Genomic DNA, 12,402 nt, shown 5'->3' on the forward strand with positions numbered 1-12,402 from the left:
CGAGCCATGAATCAGGCCCAGGCTACTTCCTCCTCCATCAGTTAGGTATAGGGAAATCCCCGTGAGACCATAGGTACAAGCTGAGGAAGAGGCATTGATGCAAAAGAGACTGGTGACAGGAAGTCTAGGCCACCTGTTTACATAACTCACTTGTGCCTCCTAAACTTGTACCAGTATAATTCATAGTACTGTCTTATGTGTAATAAGACATAGTATAATTCTTATGACGTGGGTAGGCCTGACAATGTTAGCCATATAAAATAGGCAATTTTAGTTACGTAGGCACTTAGTGTTCCATGGTCAAGTGTTTAATTCCTACTAGGGTCCGCATAGCATTCCAATACCTGCCTTTTGAACAGAGAGAACTCTGCTGGAGACAGCATTGCCTCGCTCCAGAATCCGAGGAGTCGGTGCTGCAGCTCTCCCATGAGGACTCTATGGAGACATCACACATATTTATCACCACAGATACAGCAGGCATCATGGTTTTGCTAAGTTATATGACATAATTCTTGCATTGCAGACTAAAGCTGCTGTAAAACCCTCTTTTGTTCTCAAAACTGACAGCCTGCTACACACCTGTTAAGTGAATTATTCCCAAGTGAATATGCGTTCTCTCTAAATTCCAAGGAAGACTCACAGGTGCAGTGCCTCTTTGCTGACAGTAGGAAGGACAAGGTACAATAACCTGCCCTTTACTTGCCCTTAAAAATAACTCTGTTTCAGGGTGTGCTGACAGGACACACAGTACTGAACCTATAAGAACTTCGCTGATGTGTCAGGCAGTCTAATATTTGAGGACTTTATCTCCTACTCTGTGATGTGCATACGTCTTGCCAAGGTATTCAGAGTACTTACTACTTCTTGGTCTCCAAACTCTTGGTCAGTTATCTCAATATCCATGTCCAAACATCATGTTCCTTCAATTCTTGAAAGCTCTTTTGGTGAAAAGCATCTTTCCTTCTGTGACATAGGCATTACTTCTTTTCTTATGAGCTACTGTGTTCCATCTAGTTACCAGTCACAAGTAGTCTCACCCCTGTGTTGGCTAACTCTGCCTCTTTCCAGCAAAAAGAAAAATCTTCTTTTTAAAAATGAGGTGAACAGTATAGATGGGCCACTGAAGCATCAACATCTTTTGAAAGCATGTCTTAGAGAGGGCTGGGCTAGGTAACCAAAGAGTCTCTACATTCCAGAGAGTTCCTTTGGCTTATGTCTCTAATCTCCCTGGGTTTTCCTTTCTCCTGAGAGCTCCCTTCAGCCTCCTCCATCTTCCTTACGCTTTCATCACATGTTCCCATCCCAGGAGTGAAGCTCAGCAGAGGGTAGTTTCTCTGTGACCCAAAGCCTGATATCCCTGGAGATGGGCTGCACTTACATGCAGCAGCATAAAAGGGGAGCATCTTGGCTGCAGGGTCTTCCTGGGCTTCTATAGGATGTGGTACAACAAAACAGCCTGGGGAAGCAGCCAGGGTGAGTAGCCGGGGCCAAGACTCAGACACTTCTCTATGCGCAGAGTCCTGGAGGGCACCTCTGTCACCTCCTCTTTTCCTTCTCCAAAATAAGACTTAAATGGAAGTAAATGACAGAAGGCAGAGATAGCAGAGAAATATGGAGACGGGGGTATTGAGTATCCCCAATGGTAGTTTCATATTCTGCATAAGGGAGAGATGGAGGAGAATCTCTTCCTGTGGCTTCTGATTAGCTCAAAGAAGGGCTCAGAGTCCCAGACTCTATTTCTGATAATAATGCCTATATTGGTGGTCCAGAGTGGTAATGGTTAAGTATACAAAATCTCTTCCTGGCTGCCATTCTAGAAAAATAGAAATGTTCATGCTTGACAACATACAAGCATAGTCCACAAATTTCTCTAGTAACTTTTTCATTCATCCATTCATCAAAACAATCAAATTCCCAAGATTTAGCATACATTGTGCTGAGTGGAGCCTTAATATAAATCAGAGTTACTGTTCTTGAGAAGCTCGAGCTTACTGAAAGGAAAAGGAAATCAGAAATGACCATGTAAATGACTGACTGATTGAATGGGGTTTCCAAGAGACATCAATGAGCAAATAGAAGGGAAGAAAAAACGGTTGGGCGTAGGGAGGGTTGTTTAGCAAAAACAAAACATTAGGAGCAAGAAAACCTTAGGGGAAGGGGATTCAGAGGGGAAAAAAAAAAAAACAGAATAAAGTGAAGAGGTGGGAAAGTGAAAAATAACTCTATTTCAGGAACACTGGATCTTGCAATCATAGAATGCCAGAATTAGAAAGACGGATAAACTAGTCCAGTTTCCTGATTTTACAAATGAGGAAATTGCACACCATAAGGAGAAACTGACAAATATGTAGTAAGCCTGGCACCAAGTGTAATCCGTGACAAACAGTGAGGCTTATTTGGAAAAACAAGGTATTTTTTGGCAAACAGAATCAAGATTACATCATTCTATGCTCACTCCTCACTAGATATTTGACTTTTCCAAGCTTCAGTGTCTTCATTGATATACATGGAGAAAATTAAATCTATCTTACAAGTTGTTTCAGAGCTGAGGGAATTCATTGTTTATCAAAACTTGACTAATTTCTAATATGTGCCTTATGTAACCAACACAACTCTATGATATAATGGCATATCTGGGTCCAGAAATCTCTTCTCTAATTCTCTACATTAAAATAAGTTGAAATGCATTGTAACTGCTTCATGCTGTGTGATAGTGTTACTCCAGCAATTACAAAGCATGGGGAGAGAACCGAGGGTCTCTACCCTTGTGGTTGCCCCAGAGATTCTAGAGCCTTGAAGGAATGTACACACAAGTAACAGTATAGAGCTTCAGCTGAATGCACTGTTGGACTGGCCTAGAAATGATTGAGAAGTTCAATGGAGCAGAGATACACCAATTTCAATGTGGTGCCTTAGGAAAATTGAGCTGATTGAAGCAGGTTGAGAAATCTTCAAGAAGAGGGAGATGGGGGTGTATGTTGAGAGAAATGATACCAGCCAAGCAGCCACCCCAAGAAACCATAAGAGAAATGATGAGAGTATGAGCAATTGAATTAGGGACTGAAAAATGGAAAGAAGAGCACAGATGTAAGGCATACTGGGCAGATAGAATGAGCTGATGAAAAGACACCCATTCGCTTTAATTCTATGCAGATCATCCAATGGTAAGGTTGTAAGTACACATGTCTGTGAGAGCCCCCATCACACTTCTCAAAGCAGAGTATGGATAGACCCGAATACTTGAGATTCATTGTTGACCTGTTGTAAATTCATTTATTCAGTCATTTAACCAAACATTTCATTGGAAATTTCTTCTATGCCAAGTCATCCAGAAATCAAATATATTTCCAATTCTATGATGCATTATTGCCTGGAATAAGACCTCAACCACCTTCCTCTTCCAAATCAGCCACTGATCCTAGTATCTGGAGGATAAGGAAACAGACATTTTCTTTCACTTCCTCTCCTTTCATAAGTTTATAGATTTGATTATTGATTCCATCATTCATTTATTCAAACAAGCAAATATTAACTGAGAATCTGCTCTGTTCCAGGCACTGCACTATGCAAGAGCTATGTGTCAGCAAATAAAACCATATGGCTGCTATATTAGTGGCTCTTACAGTCTACCAAGAGAGAACAAAAGTCTTCAAGGAAAGAAGCAATCATAACATTTTAAAATGTGTGGAGTGGTATAAAGGAAACTAAGAACATGTGGGGGTGAGGATATAGGGTGGGGTATGTGGCTCTGCACCTGCTTAGTGAGGCCCATGCCAAATGGTCTCTGAGAAAATTATATTGAAGATTTAAAGACTGAGGAGCCAGCCATGAGAAAAGCAACGAGAGGAATGTAGGATCAACAGGAAAGCCCCAAAGTGAAGAAGTAACTTGGCTTTTTAAATAAACTGAAATAAGCTCAGTGTGATTAAAGCATATTGAGCAAGAGGAAGTCCATTATGTGATAAGGGTGGAGAGTTAGGCAGGTACAAGATGTTAGGGGTTCGGAGAGATAAATCGGGAGATTGGAACTGACATATACACACTACTATATGATATAAGAACCTGCTGTGTAATACAGGGAACTCTACTCAATACTCTGTAATGGCCTATATGGGAATAGAATGTAAAAAAAGAGTGGATATACGTATATGTATAACTGATTCATTTTGCCATACACCTGAAATTAATACAACATTGTAAATCAACTACACTCCAATAAAAATTTTTAAAAAATGATAGGGGTCAATATCATCATATGTCATCATATCACAAGCATGTTATCAGAGTGCACTGGGGAATGATTGAAGGGTTTTAAGCAGGAGAGTAACATAAACCAGTCACTTCCCTGAACCTCAGTTACATCATCCCTAAAGTAGATATAGTAATCCCTTCAGGGTCTACATCACAGGATAATCGTGACAATTAAAGGAATAACACACAGTGAAAGATTTAGAGAAGTACAACATGTTAGACAGAAATAACAAAAATCGTGTCTATGGTGCTTTGCACTTAAGGCAATTTTTCACATACTTTATCTCATTTAAAGAAGAGGTCACAGAAAAGAATATTGGATTTGGAAGCAGAGAGACATGGATTTAATGTCCAGGACTACAATATACGAGCCGTTTATTGAGAGGTCAGCCACTAGAGTTGAGTTTCAGTTTCTTCATCTGTATAATGGGAGGGGGAAGATGGCCTGATGATTCTGAGATGGAGAAAGTCAGTCAAAATTGCTTACCTGCAAATCAATCAATTTATTATACTCAAAAGTATGTCATACAAAAGTCAAGAGCAAGAAAAACATGTGACCTTAGGAAGACCTGGTTTCAAGAAGAACAAAGCCATCTCCATGGGGGAAGAAAAACAGCTTCTCACTCTTTCAGACACTCTCTCTATGGCACTCCGTGAACTCTCATCCTTGCCTCTTTCTGCATATCTGATTCAATTATCCTTATCTCTCTCCAAACAGGTATTCTCCTTTTCTCCCTACGCACATGGAAATAACATCCTCAATTTGGGCAACAAGTAGAAAATAATCAGTTTCTCTGAACTCTAATCACTGTTTCCTGCACAGAAATTTCATTTCATCAGCTCATACCAGGACCCAACGTTAGGGATGATGAATTTTTTCAGGATTGATGAAATGATGTAATAGTGATGTGACTCTTAGGGCCCAATACTGTGGATGAGAGGGAACAGCCTTAAAAAGAAACATGATTTTTATAATGAAATGAGAAAATCTAGGCAAATGCAGTAGCATAGTACATGGAATATAATAAATAGGGAGTCAGTGAAGATTTAAATTGTTACCATTATTAGGTTTTAAACATATTGGTGAATTGTACAGCCAGTTACAGGACTTAATTTTTACAATTTGGATTCACTACTAGATTTTTCTTTCCTATCACCCTGGATCCTCTTAGTGTCTGCCCAGATTGAAGAAGTCACATCTTTCTGGAGACCTCATCTGTCCCCCAAGGATGGTTCCTTCCAGGTCCTTTGCCAATGTCTCCTTCTTCCAGCCACCTGCTTTCCTGATGATTGGCATCCCAGGGCTGGAGGCCGCTCATGGCTGGATCTCCATCCCCTTCTCCTCCATGTACACCGCAGCCCTCACTGGAAACTGCCTGATCCTCTTGGCTGTGAGGAGGACCCCCAGCCTGCACCAGCCCATGTACTACTTCCTGTCCATGCTGGCCCTCACCGACGTGGGCCTCACCTTGTCCTCAATGCCCACCACCCTGGCTATGCTCTGGTTTGACCATCGGTTCATCAGCTTTAATGCCTGTCTGGTCCAGATGTTCTTCCTCCACTCCTTCTCTGTGGTGGAGTCCTCGGTACTCCTGGCCATGTCCTTTGGTCGCTTTGTGGCCATCTCCAACCCCCTGCGCTATGCAGCTGTCCTCACAAACAATGTCATCCTCAGGATTGGGCTGGTTATTGTGGTCCGTGCTACCCTGTGCCTCTTCCCTGTGCCATTTTTGATTAAGCGTCTAAATTTCTGCCCTGGCAATAACGTCCTGTCTCATTCATTCTGTTTCCATCCTGATGTGATGAGAAGAGCCTGTGCTGACATCACCATCAATATACGCTATGGGCTCTATGTGGTACTGTCCACTGGGGGCATAGATTCCCTGCTCATTGTCCTGTCCTACACTCTCATCCTGCACACAGTCATGGGGCTGGCGTCTCTCAGAGAATGCATCCGGGCCCTCAACACCTGTGTCTCCCATATCCTGGCTGTCTTTGTCTTCTTCATCCCAGTCATAGGTGTGTCCATGATCCACCGTTTTGGGAGGCATCTGCCCCCCATTGTACATGCCCTTGTTGCCTATGTGTACCTGGTGGTGCCCCCTGTGCTCAACCCCATCATCTACAGTGTCAAGTCCAAACCCATCAGGGAAGCCATGCTCAGGGTGCTGAGGGGCAAAGACCAAGGTTGATGTAATTATGAAATATTACAGGGTCTGGGTACCATAAAAGACACTTTCTGTAGCCTCATAGGAATCTGCTACCCTCAGCAAGCACTGAAAATTCCTAGTCTATGTTAATACAGTGGGAAGACCATCAGGCTTCTTCATGATACAAATGGATGTTCACCATTTACTTTGGACTAGAAGCAGTGCTGAGGATTAAAAACTAAGGAATATATTAAACATGGTCCTTTCTTTATGGAAACTCACCACCTTGTGAATGCATGTAAATACAGAAGCTGACGGTAGTCTTATACATACCATAATAAAGCTCAGTGCAAGAGATTAGTAGGGACTGTAAATCTATATTTGCCAGAACTTTCTTGGGAAGATCAGAGAAACCTCTACAAAGGGAAGAATGCTTTTTATTTTATCTTGAAAAAATATGTAGGGTTTTTCTAGGCAAAGTATGAATTAAGAAAGAGGAAAATCTAGGGGAAAAAACATAGAAAAAAGGCATTTTTAATTTTTCCACAAATTTTTATTGAACAAGTGAATAAATAAATATGTTGATCATGTGATACGGTACAACCCACCTCAGCGCTAACTCTTCCTGTAACCCCTCTCAGGAATGTCCTTTTCTCCAAGAGACTCCCCTGCCTGACAGAGTCCATAAAGAAGTCCGACACTGACAATTACATCCTCTTCTGTAACCCCACTTCAGGTCTCCTCCGGATTATCCATACTCTGATTCCTCAACTTTGCCAGAGTTAAAAGCCCTACAACCTCGTTGGCTTCCTTAGGAAAGGAAATGGCAGGTTCTGCATCAGCTTCTTTCCCTTTGGATCGAATCTAAGATAAAAATCTATGAGATGCAGGGGAGTGGACTAGAAGTTTGAAAATACTTTGTTTAAGAGAGAAACAATGAATATCAACTCTGAAATCCTAAACCAATGTTATAATCCTTTCCCGAGTTCAGATCTGCCTATGTCAAGAAGGCCAGACATAGCGGAAGGCAATGACCCTCCAGGTGTATGTCCATTGCATCCAAGGGAATTTTATCTCAACTTAATTAAAGGAGTGATACAAGATATCTTATCATCCTAAATAGATATGACTCAGAAGTCTTACTCAAACTGTTCTGAACTGGAAATGGTCCAGTTCTAAAGATTTTTCAAGAAGTCTGGGAACACTGAAGAGGGATACTTCTTTGGGCCTGACAAATCATAAACAGCTTCATTTAATAAAGTGTTACTAAAAAAGAAAAATGGCAAAAATCAATTCAGACAACAGAAATAGAGTGAAACAAAGGCTTTTAAAGTATGTAAAATCAATGAGACACCAAATAAACCAGCTGAATAATACAGTATGTGGAAAAATTAGAAATATTATATTAGAAAAGTAAGGTGGGAACAGGTATAAAAGGAGAAAGGAGGTTACCGTCATTCTGAGAAGTGTGGACTTTTTATGAGAAATGATAAAAGATCTTTGACAAATTTTAAGGGAAGTTAATCAGAGCTGTGTTTGGAAAAACTCCTACAAGATATGTAGGATTTAGCACTGGTGTGAAAAATGTTCAAGGCAAGGAGACCAGTGTGGAGGTTCTGACAATTGTCCAAGCAACAGGGGATTATCTGGAGTAGAGAATTGATAGTCAGAATTAAGAACACAAGACATGTTTATGAATCATTTCTAAGTAAAACCTAAAAAACTGAGTGACTTAAAGACTGAAATTTCATATTATTCAGATTTCTCTAAGGCCCAACAAAGGTCCAAGTAGCTTAGATGGTGGGGCCAGAGACAAGAATATCCAAACAAAGGAAATGGGGAAGGTAAAATGATGCCCATGGAAAAGGTATATGATGAAGGTCTACCCTAACTTCTGGCCAAATCTCCTACAAGAGGCAGTCTCTTCCTCTTATCCTAGTTCTTAACTCCAGGCCCTTCTGGATGACCCAGTAAGTATTTATGAAGTAAATAACCAAATATAGTTTTGTCTCTGTATCTGGCATTTAGTATTTATTGAGAAACGTAGGAAGGTGGTGGTGGTGGTAATATGTGTGTGTGTGCGTGTGTGTGTGTGTGTGTGTTTGTTTACATTCACCAAATGGTTAATCCATTTAGGGTCAAAACCACAGAACTTTATCCTGAGCATATTAACTATCATAAACTTGGAATCCCTTTTGAAATCTAAGATAATGGCTGCATCCCCAGAAAAAAAAAAATGTAAAGTGTGTCTGGCTGACTTATCTCTTTATTATCCATCTGTCTATCTATGCCTCCAATGGGATTTCAAATATAAAACAGATACACACATTCATCATATGTCCATACAGAAACATGTACACAAATGCTTATTAAAAATCTGGAAGAGTAAACACCAAAATGCCAAGGATATTTTTTTTCTTTTAAGGTGACAAGTTTATTGGAGTTTTTAATTATATTTTTATTTCTTTTATATTTTCAGAGTGTCTAAGATTTTTGTTTACAGTGAGCATATACTGCCTTTCTAATAAGAAAAAACTCTGTCTCTTTCCCTCTCTTCTCTTTCCTTCTGTTTCTTTCTTTCAACCTCAATGTCAGGGCACTATTGGGAACTGGAATGACCCTCCAAATAGTTCAAAGCCAGCACTGACTCTAGTTTGTGTCCCTTGTTCTGCTGGCCACCGCTCACCTGGGCATAGCAGATTCCACACTGCTCACAATTCTCATCTTCTGATTTCCAGTCCAAGATATGGGATATGTTCTTTCTATATCCTCTCTACCAAGTAGCCCTGTGTTACTAGCTATAGCTGGAAAAGTCTGGCCAGCCATGTGCCATGCTCTCCATTATACTACCTGCTTCTCACACTTACCCACCTCTCTTTAGGTCTGACTAGCACTCCCCTGTGGGTAGAGGTCTCATTTCTCCCTCATTCATTCCTACTGTACTCCTATAGTGCCCACACCCTCCGTCCCATTCTGCTTCCTTCTGGAAGTGCTGTGCTTGTGGGGCTTCGGGGTGAGCCTCTGGAACCATACTTGTGCTAAGTACAGCCATCAGGGATGCAGTCTTTATTGGGCTCTCCTATGGTCTTGTTCTCTGAGCTTTGATGCTGTGGGCATCCCCTGCAGGGTAGCTCAGAATTCTGGGAATACATGGTGTGCACTTATATGCTCTATTCACTTTCTGTGGACCTATTTTTGCCTTAGCCTTGCTTCCTGGCTAGCCACATGGGCCAGGGCCCAACTCAGTCTCACAATGCTTCCTGCTCTTGACTCTCTGGTCTATGGTAACCAGCCCTGCCATTTCTGCCCTGAGCTTCTAGGTTTTCTCTGCTGCATCTCTCCATGAAGTATCTTTCCAGATAGCCAGTGAATGCCCATACTGCTAATTATACTATTTACCCAACTAGCCACTGTTTGGGAATTCCCCAAACATACTCCTGTTGCTACTACACAAGTACAATGGCCAACAGGTCAAGAATTATTGAGATAAAAACCAGAAGCAATGTTAACGAGAAATTCCTAAATACAATACTGGATGAGGGACAGAGCAACTTAAATATCTCGCCTAGAAAATGCAAGACTCTGGAACATCTAACGCACTACCCCACTAGTCTAAAGTCCCTCTTCACAATACAGGACTGGGCATCAAAAGACAATTTTTTGAGCCTATATGATTTCATTGAACATCAGTTTCCCCATTGGTACAGTGAGGGTACTAATGATATTCCTGCCTACATCCAAAGGTTGCTAAGAAAATTGGAAATTAAGGAAAAGTGTCCACAGTCTATGAAAATGCTCAGAATACAGTATATCATTTTTCATTAATGTAGATTAAATATAATCTTTTTGTGAATTTACTTTCAATCCTCTTCTTAAGGATTGGTACTCAGAAGAAAAGAAATTATTTTTTCTCTGTGGAGGTCATTTTGAAAAGGGAAATCCAGTTATGTCTCCCTTCCTAAGATCCAAAATGGTAGGGGATTCTGAAAAGGAAATCATAGTTTTAAGCCAGATTATCTAATTTTATTATATTGTATTTATTTTATTCTTGCCATGTTGAAGCCTTTGGTAAATGTCCTTTAGAAATATCACCCTTATGTCAGAATGGTAAGAACTTTCAGTGCAAACAATCGTCTGAATGGTTTGGACTTGAGAACTGGAATGAATGGTTAAGTGTGAAGTAATAAGCCTCCAATCACAACCACCTCAAAGAACTAAAGGGAAAAATAATATTGAAAAATAAGGATTGGGAGTATACAGTTCTGCCGTCCCTACCCACATGGAGAGTCTCAAACCAGTTTCATCTTTGAAGGATCAGTTGTGTTTTTATTAAGAATTTTTTTCCCAATACTGTCTCCCAAAGTATTGATATTAAAATCTGAATTGAAGGACTTTGCATGAAAAAGAAGTTTGATCTCTGACACCTAGGGCTCCGAAGTGTGGGATGTCACATGGAAAAGACGAAGGATGCGCTGCCGGATCTCCCTTGTCTTCACTCCATAGACAATAGGGTTGAGCACAGGAGGAACAAGCAGGTAGGTGTTGGCCATGATGATGGGCAGGAGGGAGTCATGCAGCTTGCCAAACCGGTGCACCATAGACAACCCGATGAAAGGTACATAGAATATAAAAACAGCACACACGTGAGAGACACAAGTTCCAAACGCCTTTGCCTGGGCTTCACGCGTCAAGCCCAACACAGTCTTGAGGATAAGCAGATACGACAAGGAGATGAGAAGTGAGTCCAGGCCAATGGCAGAGATGATGACAATGAGGCCATAGATGATATTGACGCGGATGTCAGCACAGGCCAGCTTCATGACATCTTGGTGTAGGCAGTAGGAATGGGAAAGGATATTGGAGCGGCAGAAGGGCAGCTGTTTGATGAAGACAGGCAGGGGTGCCATCAGTGCCACGCCCCGTACCACGGCAGCCATGCCAATCTTGGTAACACGAGGCAATGTTAGCACAGTGGCATGGCGTAGTGGGTGGCAGATTGCCACGTAGCGGTCAAAGGCCATGGCCAGCAGCACCGTGGACTCCATGCCAGATAAGGAGTGGATGGCAAACATCTGTAGCAGACAAGCGTCAAACTGGATGGTAGTGGAATTGAACCAGAAGATGGCCATCATTTTGGGCATGGATGAGGTGGAGATGAGGACATCAAGGCCAGAAAGCATGCAAAGAAATATGTACATGGGTTCGTGTAGGCTGTGCTCCGTCCGCACGATGTAGATGATTGTCAAGTTACCTAGCACGGCAATTAGGTAGAGGGAGCACAATGGGAAGGCCAACCAGAACTGAGCTTCTTCCAAGCCTGGAAGGCCTATTAGAATGAAATAGGTGGCACTGGATTCGTTGCCATTGGGACCCGCCATAGTGAAGAAGCTGAGCTGAGACGAGTGCCAGGCAGGTAGAGGCTGGAATACAAAGATAAGCCACTGTCAGATTCTCCAGAATTCCACTGCCACTTTCTTTTCCTCCACCTTGATGTCCTATTCTCTGGCCAGAACTTCATTGCCTATCTAGACTCTGATTCTATGCTAAACTCAACCTAACTATCTCTCATAACTCATGTGAGCATGAGCCCAAATGAGCATTCACCCAGTCCTGCTTACTAATCCCACCTCTAAAGTTCATTCTGAAAACAAATGAAATACTAAAGCAAAAATTCTAAGCACTTCAAATCATTCAGTTCACCAAGGATAGGTTACTGACTAAGGACACATCAGATTTAGATGATTAAAGACTCTTGTCACTTCTATCCTATCCTACCTTATGATTCCCTATGCTCAATACCCACCACAATTCTACCATTAGACTGTCTTTAAGACTAATCCCAGTCCAAAGTAGCCGTACTCTAGTAACACAGATTAACATTGAAATCTAACCTTATCACCAATCCTAATGATCTCTCCAATTCTAGCCTTAACCCTAACTTTAACATTAACCTGGGATTTCCCTGGTGGCCCAGTAGTTAAGACTTCACCTTCCAATGCAG

General features: G+C 41.5%; 2 protein-coding genes across 2 annotated transcripts; one reads left to right on the plus strand and one right to left on the minus strand.

The window, feature by feature from the left end:
• The first annotated feature begins 5,429 nt into the window (after positions 1–5,429).
• LOC130829208 (olfactory receptor 51I2-like) lies at positions 5,430–6,443 on the plus strand. The gene has a single exon (XM_057695484.1). It carries the CDS (start codon positions 5,481–5,483, stop codon positions 6,441–6,443), a length of 963 nt encoding a protein of 320 aa, XP_057551467.1. The 5' UTR covers positions 5,430–5,480.
• Positions 6,444–10,783: 4,340 nt separating this feature from the next.
• Positions 10,784–11,779, minus strand: LOC130861634 (olfactory receptor 51E1). Its single transcript, XM_057750676.1, has one exon. The coding sequence runs from the start codon at positions 11,777–11,779 to the stop codon at positions 10,826–10,828; it is 954 nt and encodes a 317-aa protein (XP_057606659.1). The 3' UTR covers positions 10,784–10,825.
• Between the last annotated feature and the right edge of the window lie 623 nt (positions 11,780–12,402).

The sequence above is a fragment of the Hippopotamus amphibius genome, chromosome 9 (assembly GCF_030028045.1).
Source record: "Hippopotamus amphibius kiboko isolate mHipAmp2 chromosome 9, mHipAmp2.hap2, whole genome shotgun sequence".
Taxonomy (NCBI): domain Eukaryota; kingdom Metazoa; phylum Chordata; class Mammalia; order Artiodactyla; family Hippopotamidae; genus Hippopotamus; species Hippopotamus amphibius.